Raw genomic sequence first — 23,446 nt, 5'->3', positions numbered from 1 at the left:
TGGCCAGGCATGATGGTTCATGCCTGTAATCCCAGCACTTTGGGAGGCCAGGGTGGGTGGATGATCTGAGGTCAGGAAGAATCACCTGAAGCCTACTAAGAATACAAGAAAATTAGCCAAGTATGGCAGCACATGCCTGTAGTCCCAGCCACTTGAGAGGCTGAGGCAGGAGAATCACTTGAACCTGGGAGGCAGAGTTTACAGTGAGCTGAGATCATGCCATTGCCCTCTAGCCTAGGCGACAGAGCAAGACTCCATCTTGAAAAGAGTAATGATATTGGACATTTATTAAGCACTTCTCCATGCCAAGCACCATGCCAAATGCTCTATTCACACAGTAGAGGTGAATAAATGCATAGAGAAGTCACTCAGGGCTGGGCATGGTGGCTCACACCTATAATCCTAACAATTTGGGAGGCCAAGGCGGGAGGATTGCTAGAGGCTGGGAGTTCGAGACCAGCCTGGGCAATGTAGCAAGCTCCCCATCTCTAAATAAATAAAATATAAAAGGAGAACTCAGGGTTATATGGCCAATAAGGGGTAGAAAAGGGATTCAGGGCCCAAACTGCTAACCGATTCTGCTTTGTCCACTTCTGTAATGGTTGCTTAGCTGCTGTTGTATCATCACTTGGCTGCCCATTTATTTTAGATAGATCTAATTATTAGGAGATTCATGTTGAACTAAAATCTATTACCAGGAGCAAGTGAGCCTTAGATTTGCTTGAAATGCCTCACCAACATGGTTGCTTTCCTCTAGTCATGTTACAGTTTACTCATGTCCCAATGTGAAGGTGGCACTTTGAACTGGGTAGAATATTCTATCCATGGTCATACCAGCAATGCTTGACTGTTACTTTCTAGACATCACAGAATTAGCTCTTGTAGCTATAACACACTTCTAACTCACATAGAGCAAATAGGTCAGTTTTTTTTTTTTTAACACTTGCAACTACTATTAAAATTCATCTTTTTTGGCTGGGCGCAGTGGCTCACGTCTATAATCCCAGCATTTTGGGAGGCCAAGGTGGGTGGATCACCTGAGGTTGGGAGTTTGAGACCAGCCTGACCAACATGGAGATACCCCATCTCTACTAAAAATACAAAAATTAGCCGGGCATGGTGACACATGCCTGTGATCCCAGCTACGCAGGAGTCTGAGGCAGGAGAATCTCTTAAACCTGGAGCAGGGGTTGTGGTGAGCTAAGATTGCACCATTGCACTCCAGCCTGGGCAACAAGTATGAAATTCTGTCTCAAAAAAAAAAAACAAATAAAATAAAATTCATCCTTTTTATGTTTTCACAGTTGACTTTGGCTTTTTGCAGTCAAATGCTCTGCCACTGAGCCATACCCCTGGCTTTGGCTTTTTGAAACAGAGAGTTAAACGACTATCCTATAATTGGGACATTACACATTGCTGGGTTTTGTAAAGAAGAACAAAGGAAGACCTCTCTTTTTCTTTTTATTATTATTATTTCTTTTGCGACAGGGTCTTGCTCCATTGCCCAGGCTGGAGTGCGGTGGCGTGATCAGGGCTCACGGCAGCCTCGCCCTCCTGGGCTCAAGTGATCCTCTTACCTCAGTCTCCTAAGTAGCTGGGACCATAAGAATGAACTACCACACTCAACTAATTTTTGCATTTTTTGTAGATAAGAGGTTTCATCATGTTTCCCAGGCTTGTCTCAAATTCTTGGGCTCAAGTGATCAGCCTACCTCGGCCTTGCAAATGATGGGATAAAATTCCCATTACATAAATAAGCAACTACAAATTTACAGGCATTTTAAAGGAAAAGTACAGTGTATGCTAATGTGATGATGATGCTAGCTGTAATGTATGGCCCACTTTCTGTGTGCTAAGCACATTTAAAGTGATTCACACGACTTATATCCATCTTCAATACAACCTGAAGAGAATGACACTGTTGCTATCCCCATTTTAATAGATGAAGAACCTGAGGCACAGAGATGTTTAGAAATTTTTTTTTTTTTGAGACAGAGTCTTACTCTGTCGCCCAGGCTGGAGTGCAGTGGCATGATCTCGGCTCACTGCAACCTCCGCCTCCCAGGTTCAAGTGATCCTCCTGCCTCAGCCTCCTGAGTAGCTGGGATTACAGGCATGTGCCACCATGCCTGGCTAATGTTTGTATTTTTAGTGGAGACAGGGTTTCACCATGTTGGTCAGGCTGGTCTAGAACTCCTGACCTCGTGATCCACCCGCCTCAGCCTCCCAAAGTGCTGGGATTACAGGCATGAGCCACCATGCCTGGTGCAATGTTTAGAAATTGAGTGCTAGTAGTGGTAGATTAAAGATTTTCACCCAGGCAGCCCAACTTCAGAGCCCTTCACCTCTATCCTGGGTACCTAATAGAGGGTCCTGAACTAGTCAGAGAGTTTGGGAAAGGTTTTGGTTCCTGGATGACCTCTAAGACAAGCAGCACCCCTATCCTAATGCTCTTATATAATACAGGGAGATATCCTCACTGGGCCAGGCCTGATCTTTCAGGGGCTAACTCTGTAACTCTGAGTGGAGGAAAGTAGGTAGCAGACAGCCAGAGCTGGCCACCTCAGTTAGTTGTTACAACTGTCAACCACGATGTGGCTGCTTTAAAGATAATAGATGGGGAGCTGTGTGTGTTGGCGTGCCCCTGTGGTCTCAGCTACTCAGGAGGCTGAGGCAGGAGGATCACTTGAGCGCAAGAGTTCAAGTCCAGTCTGGCCAACATAGTGAGACCCCATCTCTGAAAATAAAAATACCAGGCCAGGCATAGTGGCTCATGCCTGTAATTCTAGCACTTTGGGAGGCTGAGGTGGATGGGTCATGAGGTCATAAGTTCAAGACCAGTCTGGCCAACATAGTGAAACCCTGTCTCTACTAAAAATACAAAAAATAAGCCCGGTGTGGTGATATGCACCTGTTATTCCAGCAACTCAGGAGGCTGAGGCAGGAGAATCACATGAACCCAGGAAGTGAAGGTTGCAGTGGGCCGAGATCATGCCACTGCACTCCAGCCCAGGCAAGAGTATGAGACTCATTTCAAAAAAATAAAAATAAAAGATAACAGATATGGAGCTGTGTGTGGTGGCCCGTGTGGTCTCAGCTACTCAGGAAGCTGAGGCAGGAGGATCACTTGAGCCCAGGAGTTCAAGTCCAGCCTGGCCAACATAGTGAGACCCCATCTCTAAAAATAAAATGCTAGTTCAGGCATGGTGGCTCATGCCTGTAATCCCAGGCACTTTGGGAGGCCGAGGCAGGTGGATCACTTGAGGTCAGGAGTTCATTACCAGCCTGGCCAACATGGTGAAACCCCATTTCTACTAAAAACATAAAAATTAGCCGGGCATAGTGAGGGGCACCTGTAGTCCCAATTACTCAGGAGCAGAGGTTGCAATGAGTGGAGATCACACCACTGGGTGACAGAGCAAGACTCTGTCCCCATAAATAAATAAATAAATAAACAAACAAACAAACAAACAAACAAACAAGGCTGGACATGGTGGCTCACACCTATAATCCCTGCATATTGGGAGGCTGAGACAGACAGATCACCAGGTCAGGAGATCGAGACCAGCCTGGCCAACATGGTGAAACCCTATCTCTACTAAAAATACAAAAATTAAGTGGGTGTGGTGGTGCGTGCCTGTAGTCCCAGCTACTCAGGAGGCTAAGGCAGGAGAATCGCTTGAACCCAGGAGTGGGAGGTTTCAGTGAGCTCAGATTGTGCCATTGCATTCCAGCCTGGACAACAAGAGCAAAACTCCATCTTAAAAAAAAAAGAAAAAAAGAAAGGTGTGTAGGAGACAAAACTTCTAAGTTTGCATGGTTTAGAGAAGCCATTATTCAGCTTGCAGGAGGTAGAATTGTGTTCAAAAAAAAGAAAGAAAAAATACATTAAAACCGAGATACCTGTGGCATATATAAGGGACAATTGCAGTTTAGAAGGTATTTTCACATACATCATTTGATTTTTTTAAATTAATCTCATTTGCTTATCATAAAAATTGATAAGATAGATAAAGCAGAGATTATTAGCCTCACTTTACAGATGAAGAAACAGGCTTAGAGAAGTATCAAGGTAACCCAGCTAGCGAGTAGTATAGAGACTTATTACTCCAATCCAATTCTCCTACCTCCCCTCCTCACCCATTTGGTTCTAATGGTGTTTCTTTCATATGGCCAGGAGAAGGAGCGTTCCTGGCACCAGCAGGAGCAGGCAAAGGCCCTGGAGAGCTTCGAGAGGGAAAAAATGGAGCTGGAAATGAGGCTGAAGGAGCAGCAGACAGAAATGGAGGCCATCCGGGCCCAGAGGGAAGAAGAACGGACACAGGCAGAGAGTGCCCTATGCCAGGTGGGCGCTGCCCGTCCAATCAGCGATCTCCTTACCTTTGACCACTTCCTTTTCCACTCTCAAGAATAGTCCTGCAGAGGAGCTTCCAGAAGAGATTGTAGCTACCCACTTTGCTACCAGTGAGCAGGGTGGTCTTCCCCATTAGCTGCAGTTCCGGCAGTATGTCACATTTCCTGAGGGAGGGCTGACATATACCACATCCTGTCAGCTTGTAAACCAATGGTAATCTTTGCACTTCCTTGTTCTGAACCCATGGGCTCAGACCTTCCTTTGCCCTCAGCCCCCACTCATTTGCTAGAAGAGCCCTAGAGCAGCTGGGATGTGCTTGTGGCCTTGTTGGTAAGTATGATAACCCTGAGCCCACAAGTCCTTACCTCTCTACCCCTCCACAGATGCAGCTGGAAACAGAGAAGGAGAGAATGTCCCTTCTGGAGACACTGCTGCAGACCCAGAAGGAGCTGGCAGATGCCAGCCAACAACTGGAACGGCTGAGGCAGGACATGAAGGTCCAGAAGTTAAAGGAGCAGGTATGGAGGGTGGTCTTGAGAGGAGGGGAGAAAGGGGCACTCATTTACCCATTCAACCATGAAGAGTTCTTGGGCACTTCTTATGTGCCAGGCCCTGTGCTAGGTGCTGACACATGACAAGTACATAAAGGTATGGCACAGGCTAGGTGCAGTAGGTCACACCTGTAATCCCAGTACTTTGAGAGGCTAAGGCGGGTGGATCACCTAAGATCAAGAGTTCAAGACCAGCCTGGTGAAACTAGAGATGGTGAAACCCCATCTCTACTAAAAATACAAAAATTAACTGGGTATGGTGGCGGGTGCCTGTAATCCCAGCACTTAGGGAGGTCCAGGTGGGCAGATTGCCTGAGGTCGGGAGTTCAAGACCAGCCTGACCAACATGAAGAAATCCTGTCTCTACTAAAAATACAAAAAAAATTAGCTGGATATGGTGGTGTATGCCTGTAATCCCAGCTACTTGGGAGGCTGAGGCAGAAGAATCTCTTGAACCCAGTAGGCAGAGGTTGCAGTGAGCCAAGATCACACCATTGCACTCCATCCTGGGCAATAAGAGCAAAACTCTGACTCAAAAAAAAAAAGATATGGCATAGCAGTCAGCATGACACACATTGCCCCTGCCCTCAAGGGACTTACATTCCTGTGGCAGAGTTGGATGACAAATGAGCAGACACAAAGTAAATGAGATTATTAGAGTTTGTAATAAGTGCTATAAAGGAAATAGTGTGATACACTGAGAAAAGGAGCTCACTTTGAACTTAGTGTCAGGGAAGGCCTCACTGAGAAAGTAACATTTGAGCTGAAACTTGAAGGTTAAAAAAGAAAGCAGCTCCGTGATACAACATAGGTGAACCTTGAAAACATCTGGCTAAGTGGAAGAGCCAGTCACAAGAAGCCGTATATTATATGTAATTTGATTCCATTTATATGAAACACCAAGAATAGGCAATGCTATAGAGGCAGAAAGCAGATTTATGGTGGGGAGTGGGGCGGAGAATGGGGAGTGACTGAATGGGTACGGGGTTTATTTTGGGATTGACGGAAATGTTCTAAAATTGAATGCAACAATAGTTGCACAATTTTGTGAATATCCTAAAACCCGCTACCTTGTATACTTTAGATGAGTGAATTTTATGGTGTACGAATTATATCTCAAAGCCATTTAAAAAAAAAAAATGCCTTCCATTTGAAGAACACTTTAGGCAGAGGAAACAACTGTTGCAAGGGCCCTGACACAGAAAAGGGCTTGGGAAGTTCAAGGACAAAAAAGAGGCAGTGTGGCTCCAGCTTGATAAACTCAGGGGGAGTGGAGCAGTAGCCAGAAGCCCTTTGTCAGCCATTGTAGGAGCTTGGATTTTGTTCTAAGGGCAATGGGAAACTGTTGGGTGGTATGTATGGTGTGTATGTGTGTATGTATTTGAAGCTGAGTCTCGCTCTATCACCCAGGCTGGAGTGCATCTGCGCCATTTCAGCTCACTGCAACCTCCACATTCCAGGTTCAAGCAGTTCTTGTGCCTCAGCCTCCCAATTAGCTGGGATTACAGGTGCCTGCCACCATGCCTGGCTAATTTTTGTATTTTTAGTAGGAAAGGGTTTCACTATGTTGGCCAGGCTGATCATGAACTCCTGACCTCAAATGATCCACCCACTTCCATCTCCCCAAGTTCTGGGATTACAGGTGTGAGTCACTGTGCCTAGCCAGTTGGGTGGTATTTTAAAACTAGGAGTAGGATATGATTTATTTTTATATACATACACACATGCATATACATATATGTATTTTTAAATACTTTAGCTGCTGAGTAGAGAATAGTGTGTGTGTTTTTAGGGGATCATGGCATCAAGTGTAAGTAGGGATACGGTTAAGAGACTGTTGCTGTGGTCTGGGTGAGAGACTATTACCAACCCATGGACCCTGACCAAGAAATCTGGGTGACCCAGTACACTTTGTGAGGGAGAAGGGGGACTAGGAAGTGAGAAGGTGGGGTGGAAACAATGTGAATTGCTGGCTCCTGCCTCAGCTTTTGCCACTCCACCAAAAAAAAAAAAAGTATTTATACAACACAGTTCCTCTATTCACTGATGTCTTATCCCTGTGCAGGAGACCACTGGCATGTTACAGACCCAGCTCCAGGAGGTTCAGCGGGAGCTGAAGGAGGCAGCCCAGCAGCACAGAGATGATCTTGCTGCTCTCCAAGAAGAGAGCAGCTCCCTGCTGCAGGATAAAATGGACCTGCAGAAACAGGTCTCCTCCACCTCCCCACCCAGTCCCGTGGTCCTTCCCCAACACAGCCAGGCTTTCCCACTTCCTCCTGAAGGACAGGGAGAACCTTGGCCCTGCTGCCTGATTTGGGAGGTAGATGGGTGGGCCACGGTATTGACTGGAAAATTAGAGCATGCTCAGAGTTGAGCATGTGCCTCTCAGAGGCCTGGAATAGTAATCTCTGTCTCTGTAATGGTCGCAGAGCTTCTGTTTTCCCCAGCAGTCTCAAGTTTCAGTTGTTCTTTCTGACTTTGCTATAAATCTAATATTTTTACATACTAGGTTGCAAAATGATGTTCTTTTCATTTTTAAAAAAGCAATCACAATACATTTTTTGCATTTGAGCATAATTATAGTCAGCCTTTTTTTTTTGGTTTTTTTTTTTTTTTTTTGGTGGGAGAGACAGGGTCTGACTATGTCACCCAGGCTGAAGTGCTGCAGATGACAGCTTACTGCGGTCTCGACTTCCCAAGCTCAAGCGATTCTCCCACTTCAGCCGCCTGAGTAGCTGTGACTACAGACATGTGCCGTCACCCCTGGCTAATTTTTTATTTTTTAGAGAGAGGGTCTCACTCTGTTGCCCAGGCTGATCTCAAGCAGTCTGCCTGCCTTGGCCTCCCAAAGTGTTGAGATTACAGGCATGAGCCACTGTACCCAGTCCAGTCAAAAAAATTTTTTTTTATTTTTTTTATTTTAAGACTGAGTTTTACTCTGTCACCCAGGCTGGAGTGCAGTGGTGCGATCTTGGCTCACTGCAAACTCCGCCTCCCAGGTTCAAGCAATTCTCCTGCCTCACCCTCCCAAGTAGCTGGGATTACAGGTGCGCACCACCATACCCGGCTAATTTTTTGTATTTTTAGTAGACATGGGGTTTCACCATGCTGGCCAGGCTGGTCTCTAACTCCTGACCTCGTGATCCTCCCACTTCAGCCTCCCCAAGTGCTAGGATTACAGGTGGGAGCCACCATGTCCGGCCTCCAGCCAAGATTTTTATTTGTGCCTGCCTCTACGCAGCATATGTGAGGCTGGGAGGCCCAGGCCAAACTGTATTGAGGAAGTGGGTGGTTAAGAACAGTGTGTGGGGATTGGTGGAACCACCAGAGCATTGGAAATGGCCGCTGACTATGGTAAACCTTGAAGGACCTTGAAGTCCTAGGTGAGGAGCATTTCCTCACTGGCCCCCTGCCCTGCCATCTTGGTCTTCATGCCCTTAAATTTCCAGGTGGAGGACTTAAAGTCTCAGCTGGTGGTCCAGGATGACTCCCAGAGGCTGGTGAAGCAGGACGTTCAGGAGAAGCTCAGAGACACCCAGGAGTATAACCGAATTCAGAAGGAGCTGGAGAGAGAGAAAGCCAGGTAGGCTAGATAGGCCATGGAGGTGGCTTTTGCCTATCTGGCTGTATGGTCACTATGATATTGACAGTTGTTTGCTTAGGCCATCTTGCCTTTCATGTCTGCAGCTCTGAGATGTACATGTAGCCATGTGGAGAGGGCACGATTCCTGTCTTCAAAGCTTACACTTCATTCATTTAGTAAATATTTCAAAAACACCCATCATGCACCAGGCACCATGCTTGGTGATACAGTGATAAAGAAGACTGTATGGTCCCTGCCCGAATAGAATTTGCAGTTTTCTGGAGAAGACATTAATCAAATAATAACTCAAATTATTACAGATTATGACACATGGAGGAAACGGGGTGAGAGAGAAGAGACCTACTTTAAAACCGTTGTTAAGGAAGGCTTTTCTCAGGAGGGTGCATTTAAACTGTTGCAGTAAAACCCCAGCCAAAGAAGACAAAGAGACCAATGGAGACCAAAGAGAACTTTAATTCAGGCACCTGGGCTGGCAGCACGCTCACGCCTTAAATGGCCGCCGACCACGGCAAAGAAAGCAGTTTTGTTTATATGCAGTTTGAGGCTGGAAAACAAGACAGGATGCAGGTTTTAGACAAAGACAGTAAATTATTTAACTTGTGACAATTTTGAGAGAACTTACAATTTAGTTATTTTGACCAGTGAACCTTGCTGTTAGGAATTACAGAGGTATGCGGGGGGGGGTGGGGGGGGTCGGGGTGGGGGGCTGTGTCTGGAGGCAGGTGATAAGCTTGGAAGGTTGAGATAATCTTGCAGCTGCAACTTGTTAACTATGCTGGGAGAGGCTGTTTAAATTCCTTAGCCTATGTATAACTTCTAAATGACCTTAATGTTAACTATTACCTATGTTATGCTTATTAAACTTTATTATTACTTATTTTATTTTTCTTCAACAAAACAACACTAAGCATGAAGTGGAGCTACCCATGTAAAAGGGTGAGGGGGAGTTCCATTCTGAAAGAGTAGAAATCATGTGCAAAGGCCATGAGGCAGGTAAAAGCTTACAGTGTTTGGTGGAACTGAAAGTGTGGTGTGATTGGAGCCTGATGAATGAGGAGAGTGGCATAAGCTGGGCAGGTCCACAGCACTCAGGATTTGGTAGGTCCTGAGTAAATTGGTAGCAAGGAGTTCATATGAGTTTCATAGGAAACCTCTGGAGAATTTTAAGCAGGGAAATTGATATAATACAACTTATGATTATTTGAAGGGTGCAATGACATGAGATATCGGGTATGACAGAAGACCATTCAGAATGAAAAGCAGCTTGTATTCTTAGTGCTGCAGGAGTCTGCAAAGGGGATGGGCTGGGTGCAGTGTAATCCCAGCACTTTTGGGAGGCCAAGACAGGCAGATCACTTGAGATCAGGAGTTCGAGACCAGCCTGGCTAACATAGTGAAACCCCGTCTCTACTAAAAATACAAAAATAATTGCTGGGTATGGTGGTGGGTGCCTGTAATGCCAGCTACTCGGGAGGCTGAGGCAGAAGAATCGCTTGAACCAGGAGGCGGAGGTTGCAGTGAGCTGAGATCACACCACTGCACTCCAGCCTGGGTGACAGAGTGAGACTCCATTTCAAAAAAAAAAAAAAAAAATAGGAGTTTCAGAAGGGAAATATCATTTTGGTAATAAAACTAGAGGCAGGAAAACAAGTTAAGCTGGTAAGAGTTGTCCTGATTTGAGATCCTAAAGCTAAACCAAAGTAGGGTAGTGGGGAAGAGAAGGAGAGAAGAGAAGAGGTTTAAAGGATGTTAAGGGAATTAGATTCAATTGTATATAATCATAAATTGGATATACAGCTAGTGCTCGACTTACGACCACGATTGGTTCTGACAGACTAGTCGTAACACAATTTGGTCATAAGTTGAGTAGGCTATATGTACAGTACTGTGAAATGATAACTTCGTATCACGTGCAATCACATTCACTTTCTTTCCTCCTTCGTACTGCTTAATTACCTTCATTTTCGTGTAGAGGTCGATGGCCTTTCTTTCCTTCTTGGCAGGCTGAGGCGTAGACAAAGACAATTTCCTCTTGGTAGACATCTTGGGAGGGGTTTGATGAAAAATATCCAAGACACAAAACACAAATTGCTTTACCAAGTCTGGGATAACAGTTGAAATGGTGCACGCGGAGATGGTAGTGCTGCCGGAAGCTGGTCCGCACTGTCGTACGCCCAGCTGGGCAACGTTTGCGCTGCCAGACGCGGAGCAGTCGTGGCTAGCGATTGTGGTCATAAAGTCGAATGGTCGTAAGTTGCATAGGTCGTAAGTCGATCAATACCTGTAGGTAGGATGAAGGGGGAACTCTGGAGTGGTCAAGGTTCTACATTGGGACCTATGTAGATGGAAGTGCCATTCACTGAGCTAGGGAACATAGTAGGAGATTATTGGGTGGGCAGGGGAAGAGAAGAAGGGGCAGGGGAGGAGAGGAGAGGGCAGGGGAGGAGAGGAGAGGGACTGGGAAGATTTGAACATATTGATTGAATGTGAGGTACTAATATAAGGTATATGTGAAATTTGCCAGAGAAGAATAAACTGTGAGGTTGATAGCCGGGCATGGTGGTATGTGCCTGCAATCCCAGCTATTACAGCTAGTGCTCGACTTACGACCATGGTCGGGACCGCAGACTGGTCGTAACATGATTTGGTCATAAGTTTTGAGTAGGCTATATGTACAGTTGAAACGGTGCATGCGGAGATGGTAGTGCTGCCGGAAGCTGGTTCGCACTGTCGTACGCCCAGCTGGGCAACGTTTGCGCTGCCAGACGTGGAGCAGTCATGGCTAGCGATTGTGGTTGTAAAGTCGAATGGTCGTAAGTTGCATAGGTGGTAAGTCGATCAATACCTGTAAGGAGTGCGTGCCACTGCACCCCAGCCTTGGTAACAGAGCAAAACTCTTTTAAAAAAAAAAAAAAAAAAAAAAACCCATGAGGTTGAAATGGGAAGTACCTAGGAGCACTTCTGCAGGAAGTACCTAGGAGCACTTATTAAAGTAATAAATGATAGCTTTTGTTGTTATATCATAATTATTACTATTTCTATTTTGATTTTTAATGCTATGTTAAGAATACTCAGATGGGAAGTAGTTTTTCATTCCCTAAGAGAGTGGCCCAACACTCTGACCCCTCTCTTTTTAGCCTGACTCTGTCGCTGATGGAAAAGGAACAGAGACTCCTTGTTTTACAAGAAGCTGACTCTATTCGACAACAGGAGCTGAGCGCTCTGCGCCAGGACATGCAGGAGGCCCAGGGAGGACAGAGAGAGCTCAATGCCCAGGTACTTCCTACTCTGGTTATAACCCCTGCATCCCTGGCAGAAGCCTGATCCTGGACCAGTGGATTGATTGCTCTGAGTCCTCTCATGGAGATGGCCTATCTATTTTTCCTAATTATAGGATAGGCAGGTGCCTCAACAGCCCTGCAGGAGGGGGAAGCCAGGACTAGACAAGGTGGGGGCTTGGGAACCTGACCCAGAGGTGGGCATGGCTCCTGTGGGAAACCTGACAGCCCAGAGCAAAGTGCACACAGGGGTGGAACGCACGCAGGCCTGGTTCCAGCACAGCCACTTTCAAGTGTGCTGGATCTGGTTGGCAAGATGCAGCAGGGGGAATGAGCAACCAGTAACGCTCCAGATCAGGCAGGCAGGCAGGCAGGCAGCAGCAAGACTTCCAGGGACTCAATCTGCCCACATCAGGACCCCAGACCTTGTGCACAGAGGAGAGATGGAACTAGGAGGGGAGGAATGGGATGTAAGAGTTAGATGGTGGATTGCAGGGGTTAAGGGCACACAGGTTTGGCTGTTCAACAGTCTTAAGTTTGAATGCAAGCTGTACCGCTTTCTAGTTAATGTGAATGTCAGCTTCTTCATCCATAAAACAAGGGTGATAATTCTTGTTTTTAATTCCTGTAACCATTATAGAAATATAAAAATGTCAGGAACACAATAAGCATTCAATACATGGTAGCTATGTTATTGTGACTGCTCTTACTAGGTGCAGCATCAGGGTTTCAGGCCAGAGTTCCGATCATAGCAGGGAGCCAGCATATCAGCCCAAGAAGCCAGAGCTGAAGCCCATTAGCATAGCAGCCTGGGCCCATGTGTTCAGTAGTCGGCAGGTGTTAGATCTCTAAGGTAACACTCATTTCAGAGTCCCTCTACCTGCCTGAGAGCTGAGCTGAAATCCTCCCAGCCCTGATCAGAGTTTGTACGGGGATTGAGTGGGGTCTCACCTGGGAGAAACTGAGGAGAGGGTATCCACTTCCTGCTTAGAGTATGTACAATTCTTCCTTGGCAGATGGAATTACTGAGGCAAGAGGTGAAGGAAAAGGAGGCTGACTTTCTGGTCCAGGAAGCACAGCTGCTGGAGGAGCTGGAGGCGTCTCGTATCACAGAGCAGCAGCTACGAGCTTCCCTGTGGGCCCAGGAAGCCAAGGCAGCCCAACTACAGCTGCGACTGCGCAGCACAGAAAGCCAGCTGGAGGCACTGGCCGCAGAGCAGCAGCCTGGGAACCAGGCCCAGGCCCAGCTGGCCAGCCTCTACTCTGTCCTGCAGCAGGCCCTGGGGTCTGTTTGTGAGAGCAGGCCTGAGCTGAGTGGTGGGGGAGACTCTGCTCCCTCCCTCTGGGGCCTTGAGCCAGGTGAGACAGCCACCCCAGAAACTAGGTCCTTTGGGCCAAAGCCAGGCCATTCCCAGGAGAAAGGGAGGAATGCTATTCCTTAAGCCATATTGCTTTAGGTTTAAGACTGCATACTGGGGAATTCTGAGTTTGAACCCCAGCTCTACTGTTTGCTAGCCATGTGTCCTTGGGCAAGTCACCTATCCTCTCTGAGCTTGATTTTCCTTAACTACAAAATGTACTTAACTTATAATTTTACCAAGGATTTAGGAGATTGCAGATGTGAATAGCTCACACAGTTCCTGGCACTTACTAAGTGCGTAACAAGCTATAGCTGGCCTTACCTAGCACCCACCATAGTGCCTGTCCCATACTATGAGTGAACTGCTGAGAAGGGGTTCTTTTGCGGAGAGGAGGAACCAGTGGGAAGGCCAAGGCTGTGTCTGGGAAGGTCTGGCTGTTTCTTTTCATAGTGGCAGCCAGATGGGTTTTCCTCATTTTTTCAGACCAGAATGGAGCTAGAAGCCTCTTTAAGAGAGGTTCCCTGCTGACTGCCCTCTCCACTGAGGCAGTAGCATCTGCCCTCCATAAGCTTCATCAAGATCTGTGGAAGACTCAACAGACTCGGGTATGTTTCTCTGCTCCCCTTTCCTGAACTCTTTACCTCCCTCAAAGGGCACGAGGCAAAGATGCATGAAGCAGTTTGACCTGTTTTATTCCTGAGATCAAGTTGGCATGAGTTTCACCTCTATCACTTACCACCTGGCAACCACAAATAGAGCATTTGGAGTTCCTGGGCCTTGTTTTCCCTTGCATATTAGGGCAGACAGTGCCTGCTCTGAGTTGTGAGGATTAGATGAATGAGGATCTTGAATGAGCCTTGTAAACCATAAAACCCTGGGTAGGGCAAGCGCCGTGGCTCAGGCCTGTAATCCCAGCACTTTGGGAGGCCAAGACAAGCGGATAACCAGACATCAGGAATTCAAAACCAGCCTGGCCAATATAGTGAAACCTCATCTCTACTAAAAATACAAAAATTAGCTGGGCATGGTGGTGGGCACCTATAATCCCAGCTACTCAGGAGGCCAAGTCAGGAGAATCACTTGAACCCAGGAGGCAGAGGTTGCAGTGACCCGAGATCGCACCACTGCACTCCAGGCTGGGCAACAAAAATAAAACTCTGTCTCAAAAAAAAAAAAAAAAAAAAAAAAACCCTAGACAGATGTGTGGCATTGTTTTGCATCATTTTCTACTCAGCCATGAATTTATTCTTGGTACCCAGGCTTCCAAAAGAAATCCTAGAAATCAGTGACCACTATTTGAGGTTGGCATTTATAGGAACATTCTAGGCCTAAGAATGCTCTGAAATGAAGATGTCATAAATTCCACCTCACAGTGAACCTATCAGTACAAATTGAGTGCCACCCATATGTCAGCCACTCTGAGCTGAGGATGCAAAAAGGGGAAAGACCTGACCTCTGCCTAAAGAAGGTTTTGTGACATGGTGGAGGAACAAAACTGCATTCTACTAGAAAGCAGAACTGATAGAATTAATTGGATCAGTAACAAATGCAAGTGATGTACTGTTGGAATTAGAAGGAAGGGGCAGTTCATTCTGATTTGGGAAGGGTCAGAAGAAAAGAAGATATGGCCTTTGGGCTAAGCTTTGAAGTAAGAGTGTCGGGAGGGAAGAGGTGACCCCTGGGCTGTCTTTGAGCAGCTCTCTTTCAAAAGACATAGACAGGTCAGAAGGGGATTCTTGTTCCATCCAAGTGGAGCAGAGCCTGTCGTCACTTCACGGAGCTAAATGCACATGCATTCAGAGGAAGTAACCCAGCTCTCTGGGAGTAGATCCACAATGGTGGCCCACCACAGAGGCTGAGAATGAGGAGAGAGCTTGAGCCCTGCATTGCTTGTGGAAGATGAGGAACTCACATTTAGCCATGTCCTTCCTTTCCCAGGATGATCTGAGGGATCAGGTCCGGAAACTGGAAGAACGTCTAACTGATACTGAGGCTGAGAAGAGCCAGGTCCACACAGAGTTGCAGGATTTGCAAAGACAGCTTTCCCAGAATCAGGAAGGTGAGAAGCTCAAGACAGGTGGGGAGCCCAGAAGTGGCAGGAACAGGCCTAGCAGCCACCTATTTTTTTTATTTTGTTTTTGAGATGGAATCTTACACTGTCACCCAGGCAGGAGTGCAGTGTCACAATATTGGCTCGCTGCAACCTCCACCTTCCAAGTAGTTAGGATTACAGGTATGCACCACCACGCCTGGCTAATTTTTTTGTATTTTTAGTAAAGACAAGGTTTTGCCATGTTGACCAAGCTGCTCTTGAAGCCCTGGCCTCAAATGAACCACCTGCCTCAAGCTTCCAATGTGCTGGGATTACGGGCATGAGCCACCACGCCTAGTTGTACTCTGTTATTTACCCAGAACCGCGAGATGATATCTAGAGGCACTTCCAAAGGGGTAATGACCTCCTGGAACTATTTTTTCTGCTTTGCTTGGCTTTTGAGGCCCATCCTGGAAGAAAAGATTAGGAGGAACAGATTTGGTGAACTGAAAGAAGGAAATGGCTGGGCTTCCACTTTCTGTCTCTGCAGCAGATTTAAAAATTAAAAAAATATTGGAGACCCAGGGCCAGGACTGTAAGAACATAAAGCTGCATCTTTTATCGTCCACATTACTTATTTTTATCATCTTCAAGTATGTCCTCCAAGTTATCCTTTGGTAGCTGAGGGATTATGAGTTTATTTGGGAGAAAGCAAGGAGAGGAGCTCTGGGGAGGACATACCCATGCACCAGCCAAGAACTGGAAAGGGTCATGGCTCCTTCAAAGGACAGGAGAGGAAGGGTCTTGAAGCTCAGGTTTTTACTTAGAAGAGTTAGCCGGGCGTGGTGGTAGATGCCTGTAATCCCAACTACTCGGGAGGCTGAGGCAGGAGAATCACTTGAACCTGGGAGGTAGAGGTTGCAGTGAGCTGAGATTGTGCCACTGCATTCCAGGCTGGGCGACAGAGCGAGACTTCATCTCAAAAAAAAAGAAGAAAAAAGAGAAGAGGACAGCTTTGGCCTATTTTGAGGCCATTTGAGGGTTCCCTGAGAGCCATGAAAATAGAGGGGGATTCCAGCGCCTGCTGCAGAAATCGGGGGCAGCCAGCAGAGCCACCCATGTCTCTAGGAGCTCCTGCACAATTATAGGATTGGGGGCTAGAAGGGACCTCCAGTGTCATCTGTCTCAACCCTGTCTGGAATTGAGGGCTGAGGCTCTTGGTGATGAGGATGAAGACGTATTAAGATGATTACCAGGCAGTGCTGGGGCTGGCAGCAGCAGGGAGTGCTGCCGGGCAAATAAAAACAGCTGGCGGATGGTTGATGTCTCTAGGATACTGGATGTAATTCTCTCCTTCTTGGCCACCTTCCCCTTTGAATCTGTTCCCCATCCTCCATCTGCCTCTATATCCCTCTTTTCCCCCACCCCAACCATGGGTCTTACTCAACTACCTCTCCTCTCCTTAAAGAGAAATCCAAGTGGGAAGGAAAGCAGAACTCCCTAGAATCTGAGCTGATGGAACTGCATGAAACTATGGCATCCTTACAGAGTCGCCTGCGGAGAGCAGAGCTACAAAGAATGGAGGCCCAGGTAAACTGGCCCTGGTTTTGGTGGGGTGTGGGGAATGCCTCAGGAGTAGTCCCTTGGACCCACCTTGCCCTGTGGTCATGTGTCCCACTTCCTTCAGCAAGTCCGTCAGCTCCTCTGGCTGTCTCCATGTCCCCAGGGGCCATCATTAAGATCCCAGTGAATCCTCTTTCAATTGCTTTTTCTGAATTAAGGTTGATGTTTTTGCCCCTTGTCCTGAAGGACCTGGGCATAGCAGAGTCCTAGGAGGTGGCAGAGATGCTCTTTTACAGTATCAGCTTACGTGGAATATAACACCACTTTTTTGCCCAAGTCCTTGTCACTGCTATTACCACAAAATAAGAAAGAGAAGGGCCAGTGTTGGAGTGACAGTAGCAGGGAAGTGTAGTCTAAAGTGGTTTTTCATCTTGTCCTCCAGGGTGAGCGAGAGTTACTTCAGGCAGCCAAGGAGAACCTGACAGCCCAGGTGGAACATCTGCAAGCAGCTATTGCAGAAGCCAGGGCTCAGGCAAGTGCTGCTGGCGTCCTGGAAGAAGACCTGAGAACGGCTCGCTCAGCACTGAAGCTGAAAAATGAGGAGGTGGAGAGTGAGCGTGAGAGAGCCCAGGCTCTGCAAGAGCAGAGTGAGCTGAAGCTGGCCCAAGGAAAAGCTCTGCAAGAGAATTTGGCTCTCCTGACCCAGACCCTAGCTGAAAGAGAAGGGGAGGTAGAAACTCTGCGGGGACAAATCCACGAACTGGAGAAGCAACGGGAAATGCAGAAGGCTGCTTTGGAATTGCTGTCTCTGGACCTGAAGAAGAGGAACCAAGAGGTAGATCTGCAGCAAGAACAGATTCAGGAGCTGGAGAAGTGTAGGTCTGTTTTAGAGCATCTGCCCATGGCCGTCCAGGAGCGAGAGCAGAAGCTGACTGTGCAGAGGGAGCAGATCAGAGAGCTCGAGAAGGATCGGGAGACTCAGAGAAATGTCTTAGAGCATCAGCTTCTAGAACTTGAGAAGAAGGACGAAATGATTGAATCCCAGAGAGGACAGGTTCAGGATCTGAAAAAGCAGTTGGTTACTCTGGAATGCCTGGCCCTGGAACTGGAGGAAAACCATCACAAGATGGAGTGCCAACAAAAACTGATTGAGGAGCTGGAGGGCCAGAGGGAAACGCAGAGAGTGGCTTTGACCCACCTTACGCTGGACCTGGAAGAAAGGAGCCAGGAGCTGCAGGTACAAAGCAGCCAGATCCATGACCTGGAGAGCCACAGCACCCTTCTGGCAAGAGAGTTGCAGGAGAGGGACCAAGAGGTAAAGTCTCAGCAAGAACAGATCGAGGAGCTGCAGAGGCAGAAAAAGCATCTGACTCAGGATCTCGAGAGGAGAGACCAGGAGCTGATGCTGCAGAAGGAGAGAATTCAGGTGCTCGAGGATCAAAGGACACGGCAGACCAAGATCCTGGAGGAGGACCTGGAACAGATCAAGCTGTCCTTGAGAGAGCGAGGCCGAGAGCTGGCCTCTCAGAGGCAGGTGATGCAGGAACGGGCAGAGGAAGGGAAGGGCCCGAGTAAAGCACAACGCGGGAGCCTAGAGCACATGAAGCTAATCCTGCGTGATAAGGAGAAGGAAGTAGAGTGCCAGCAGGAGCATATCCATGAACTTCAGGAGCTCAAGGACCAGCTAGAGCAGCAGCTCCAGGGTTTGCACAGGAAGGTGGGTGAGACCAGCCTCCTCCTGTCCCAGCGAGAGCAGGAGATAGTGGTCCTGCAGCAGCACCTGCAGGAAGCCAGAGAACAAGGGGAGCTAAAGGAGCAGTCACTTCAGAGTCAACTGGATGAGGCCCAGAGAGCTGTAGCCCAGAGGGACCAGGAAGTGGAGGCTCTGCAGCAAGAACAGCAGCAGGCCCAGGGGCAGGAGGAGAGTGTGAAGGAAAAGGCAGACGCCCTTCAGGGAGCTCTGGAGCAGGCTCAGATGACACTGAAGGAGCGTCAGGAAGAGCTTCTGGACTACAAGGAACAGGCACAAAGGCTTGAGGAAGAGCTGGCAGTGGAGGGACGGCGGGTCCAGGCCCTGGAGGAGGTGCTAGGAGACCTAAGGGCTGAGTCTTGGGAGCAGGAGAAAGCTCTGTTGGCCCTCCAGCAGCAGTGTGCTGAGCAGGCACAGGAGCATGAGGTGGAGATCAGGGCCCTACAGGACAACTGGCTACAGGCCCAGGCAGTGATCAAGGAACGGGACCAGGAGCTGGAGGCTCTGCGGGCAGAAAGTCAGTCCTCCCGGCATCAGGAGGAGGCTGCCCGGGGTCGGGCTGAGGCTCTGCAGGAGGCTCTTGGCAAGGCTCACGCTGCCCTGCAGGGGAAAGAGCAGCATCTGCTTGAACAGGCAGAACTGAGCCGCAGTCTGGAGGCCAGCACTGCCACCCTGCAAGCTGCCCTGGACACCTGCCAGGCACATGCTCGGCAGCTGGAGGAGGCCTTGAGGACACGAGAAGGTGAGATCCAGGACCAGGATCTCCGATACCAGGAGGACGTGCAGCAGCTGCAGCAGGCACTTGCCCAGAGGGATGAAGAGTTAAGACATCAGCAGGAACAGGGGCAGCTGCTGGAGAAGTCTCTGGCCCAGAGGGTCCAAGAGAATATGATTCAAGAGAAGCAGAATCTGGGGCAGGAGAGAGAAGAGGAGGAGATAAGGGGCCTTCGTCAGAGTCTAAGGGAGCTACAGCTGACTCTAGCGCAAAAGGAACAGGAGATCCTGGAGCTGAGGGAGGCCCAGCAAAGGAACAACCTGGAAGCCTTACCCTACAGCCACAAAGCCTCCCTAGTGGAGGAACAACCTTCAAAATGTTATTCTTTAGAGCCCAGGCTGCAGCGGGAGCTGGAGCGGCTACAGGCAGCCCTGAGACAGACAGAAGCCAGGGAGATTGAGTGGAGGGAGAAGGCCCAGGACTTGGCACTGTCCCTAGTGCAGAGCAAGGCCAGCGTCGGCAGTCTGCAGGAGGTAGCCATGTTCCTACAAGCCTCTGTCCTGGAGCGAGATTCAGAACAGCAGAGGCTGCAGGTGAGTCACTCCAGGGGCAGTAAGGGCCAAGGGACACAGTCTGGTCTGGCTGAGCTCAGGGACTGCCCACCACTCTGGGCCTTGTGGTACGTCAGGGTTATGAGAAAGCTGAGATCATGAGTACTTCAACACAGTGGGATTCAGGCTACTGTTCTAGTCTGGGGAGATACAAAGAGGATAAGAGCCCACAGTCCCGTGGGGAAACCACAATAATGCAGTGTGGTTGATGCCTAATAGGAAAGTTTAGGATGCCCTAGGCATGCTGGAGGGATGCTCACCCTTTTCTGGGAGTGGATCCCAACAGGCTTTCTGATAAAAGCAGTGTTTAAGATTAGACCTGGGCCAGGCGCAGTGGCTCACACCTGTAATCTCAGCACTTTGGGAGGCCAAGACAGGCAAATCACCTGAGGTCAGGAGTTCAAGACCAGCCTGGCCAGCATGGTGAAACCCCATCTCTACTAAAAATGCAAAAATTAGCCAGGCATGCTGGCATGTGCCTGCAATCCCAGCTACTTGGGAGGCTGAGGCAGGAGAATTGCTTGAACCCACGAGGTGGAGGTTGCAGTGAGTTGAGATCATGCCACTGCAGTCCAGCCTGGGGGACAGAACAAGACTCCGCCTCAAAAAAAAAAAAAAGATTAGACCTGAAGGGACCAGTAAAGAACTAGCCAGGCACAGGTTGGGGAGGAGCATTCAGGGGAAAAGGAAAAGAGAGCGAGAACAAGTGTACTATCTGTGTAGACAGTTCAGATTGCATGAGACAGAGGGAAAGATTTGGTAAGAGATGAGAAGACAGTAGGGGCCACACGCATCAGGGCTTACAGTCATGCCAAGGACCTGTGTAACTAGTAGGAAGCAGGTGAAGCGTTTGCGTCAGAGGAATGATGTGATCAGACATACAGCTCAGAAAGATCACCCAGACTGCCATGTGGAGCAACAGCAGGCCTGGGGAGACCCACTGGGAGGCTGTACTGGAAGTCCAGGGGAGAGGTCGTACCCTAAGATGGAAAGTGTGAATGGAGATGTGGGTGGGTCTGAGAGGTAGGACTTCCGGAAGTTGATTGGCTAAGAGGCGGAAGGAATAAAGGGAGGGCAGAAAGAAGTCAAAGATGACACTCAGGTCTCTGCTCACCAAGATGATGAGAAGCAGGTGTGAGAAAGAGGAATGAAATGATGAGGTCAGTTTGGAAGTGGAGGGAGAAACCTGTGGGACAGGCAGGGGGAGGTGTCCAGTGGGCAGGTCAGTAAAGTGATCTGAAGTTTTGAGTTGAAGCCAGAGACACTTTGGAGTCATCAACGGTTAAAACAAATGGGTTTCTTGTAGGTAGTGTGTTGAGTGAGAGAGGAAGTGAGCTTAGGAGAGGACTTAAGGTTGTAATATTTAACCTCAAGGTCAAGCACCATGTCTTAGTCACCTTTGTACCCCCTGCACTGAGCACAAGACCTGCAGCAAGCAGGCCAACAGGAAAGCCAGACTGACTTGACAGTGAGAGGCATCATCTCTTTTGCCAAGAGAAGCCCAGTCCAGTTTTCCAGGGAAATCGATTCTACATCCTGGTCCCTTGACTGAGCCCCAGGGAACCCCAGACACACAGTCCCCCAGAGAATTCCTCCTGGGGACTCAAAAAGCTCTGCTCTTGGTGAAGGGCAATATGAGAAGGAGGTCAGTCTGTGAACTGTGGAGTCCAGTTCCAGGGTTTAAAATGCAGTAGCGTTGTGTGACCCTGGGTGAATGCCTTTACTCTGATCTTTAATTTCTCATCGGTAAAATAGGCAATGATGGTATGAAATGGGATGATACATATGAATTGCTTAGGAAGAAAGCACTTAGTAAGTGGAACTCCTTTCCTATGTTCAGGTGCATTCTTACAGACACAGCAAAAGTAAGGTATGTAATTGGGCAGGAGGGCACTTGCCACCCATACTCTTGGGTTACTAAGCAGTATTCACTCAATAACAACCCAGTCAGAGTCACTTCACCCACTGTCCCCTCCATACACACAGGAATATCTGTCAGATGCAGCCCTCCATTGTCGTGGGACCATTTCATTTTAAGTGTTTCACATGCTAGGCACTATAACTCTCACTTTCTTTTACAACTACCCTGAAAAATAGGAACTGTTACTATCCTCGTTTTATAGTTGAGGAATGGCAGTTCAGAGAGGTTAAGTCCTCTTTGGATTGGTTGAAAGTCATGGCCAGGCGCAGTGGTTCACGCCTATAATCCCAGCACTCTGGGAGGCTGAAGCAGGCAGATCACTTGAGCCCAGGAATTTGAGACCAGCCTGGGCAACATAGAAAAGCCCCATCCTTTCTAAAAATACGGAAATTAGCCAGGTGTGTGGTATGTACCTGTAATCCCAGCTACTCAGGAGGCTGAGGCAGAGAACCGCTTGAACCTGGGAGGTGGAAGTTGCAGTGAGCCAAGATGACACCAGTGTACTCCAGCCTGGGTAACAGAGTAAGACTCCATCTCAAGAAAACCCTCATAAATGGCTGGAATGAGATCTGAGCCATCTGCCTCTAGAGCCCAGACTGTATCACCAAGCTCTTCCTCTCTCCTAGGCAACCTGCACGCATCCACTTTTTTCTCTTGTTTGTGTCTCTTCTTGACCGATAACATTTATGAACCACAGGGCGCCTAGAAAGTATCTAGCATGAGGCTTCCCCACTTACCCAAAGGGACTTAACCCAAGGGCTTGATCTGTTTCATGGTACACATAGTCATTTTGTAAATGAGGAAATTGGGGTTTGGGGAGCACTTATACTTCAACCAGAGTCATATAGCCACTGAGTGGTGACAAGGCACCCAGCCCTGTGTGACTCCAGAGCCCATGCTCTTCCCACAGCACATCAGTGCTCTGAGTCATTGCTCAGCCTTCTAGGAGATGCGAAGTGAACCGTAGGCTCTGGTCCTAGCTCCCTTGCTAGCTCACCACATATCCTTGAGTAGAGTCAAGGCCCCTCTGCTCCTTTGTTTTACCCATCTGTGAATTGAAGGTTCTGTACTAGAATGACTCAGAGCCTCTAGGAAAAAATAAGACAAAAGCCTGAGGAGAACATTGAACCGCTGTTTCTGTGGAGGGTGGGTGGGTCTGGATATGAGGTTGGCAAAGGGTGATTTTGCTCCATGCCTTGGTACCCTAGGACGAGCTGGAGCTCACCAGACAGGCTCTGGAGAAGGAGCGGCTACACAGCCCAGGTGCAACTAGCAGAGCAAAACAGGAGTCCGGAGGGGAGCAGGGCATGCAGCTGGGAGAGGTGAGCTGGGAGCTTGGGGGAACAGATGGCCCAGCAGTTAGCTCCTGTCCCGGGGTTTGTCCCTTTCCCTTGAGACCTGGGTTCCTGAAGCTTAGACCTGCCAGATTGGTCTGTATGCCTTCTGTCTGTTCCCTAATTGTCTTAGGGGCTGCCCAGGTGAGATTCACAGGTCTTTCCCACAGGTCTCAGGAGTAGAGGCTGAGCCTAGTCCTGCTGGAATAGAGGAGAAGCAGCCATGGAAACAAAGGCTTGAACACCTGCGGCAAGTGGTGGCACGGCTGGAGATTGACAGGAGCAGGCTACAGCACCACAATGTCCAGCTGCGGAGCGCCTTGGAGCAGGTGACCCCTCTTCTGGTCTGGTGGACATGAATCTCCACTTCTC

General features: G+C 48.4%; 1 protein-coding gene across 10 annotated transcripts in view; it reads left to right on the top strand.

The window, feature by feature from the left end:
* Positions 1 to 23,446, top strand: part of CEP250 (centrosomal protein 250) — a 57,551-nt gene that overhangs the window by 30,750 nt on the left and 3,355 nt on the right. For 9 of the 10 annotated variants that reach the window (XR_004274091.1, XM_032295134.1, XM_032295133.1 and 6 more), the window contains 12 exons: positions 4,178 to 4,345; positions 4,738 to 4,872; positions 6,971 to 7,114; positions 8,355 to 8,488; positions 11,647 to 11,785; positions 12,804 to 13,146; positions 13,632 to 13,753; positions 15,087 to 15,207; positions 16,649 to 16,770; positions 17,186 to 19,801; positions 22,949 to 23,062; positions 23,245 to 23,403. Coding sequence is in view for 9 of the 10 variants with exons in the window: in XM_032295134.1 (XP_032151025.1) it covers positions 4,178 to 4,345; positions 4,738 to 4,872; positions 6,971 to 7,114; positions 8,355 to 8,488; positions 11,647 to 11,785; positions 12,804 to 13,146; positions 13,632 to 13,753; positions 15,087 to 15,207; positions 16,649 to 16,770; positions 17,186 to 19,801; positions 22,949 to 23,062; positions 23,245 to 23,403 (4,317 nt within the window). In the remaining variant the exon portion in view is untranslated. Of the gene's footprint in view, positions 1 to 4,177; positions 4,346 to 4,737; positions 4,873 to 6,970; positions 7,115 to 8,354; positions 8,489 to 11,646; positions 11,786 to 12,803; positions 13,147 to 13,631; positions 13,754 to 15,086; positions 15,208 to 16,648; positions 16,771 to 17,185; positions 19,802 to 21,574; positions 22,134 to 22,948; positions 23,063 to 23,244; positions 23,404 to 23,446 lie in introns of those variants that run through there. The other variant, XM_032295139.1, reaches the window with a different exon arrangement.

This window comes from Sapajus apella, unplaced genomic scaffold (assembly GCF_009761245.1).
Source record: "Sapajus apella isolate SASKATOON/1434 unplaced genomic scaffold, GSC_monkey_1.0 scaffold33, whole genome shotgun sequence".
Classification (NCBI taxonomy): Eukaryota; Metazoa; Chordata; class Mammalia; order Primates; family Cebidae; genus Sapajus; species Sapajus apella.
The sequence above is the reverse complement of the archived record's forward strand: the minus strand, read 5'-3'. Positions and strand labels throughout refer to the sequence as shown.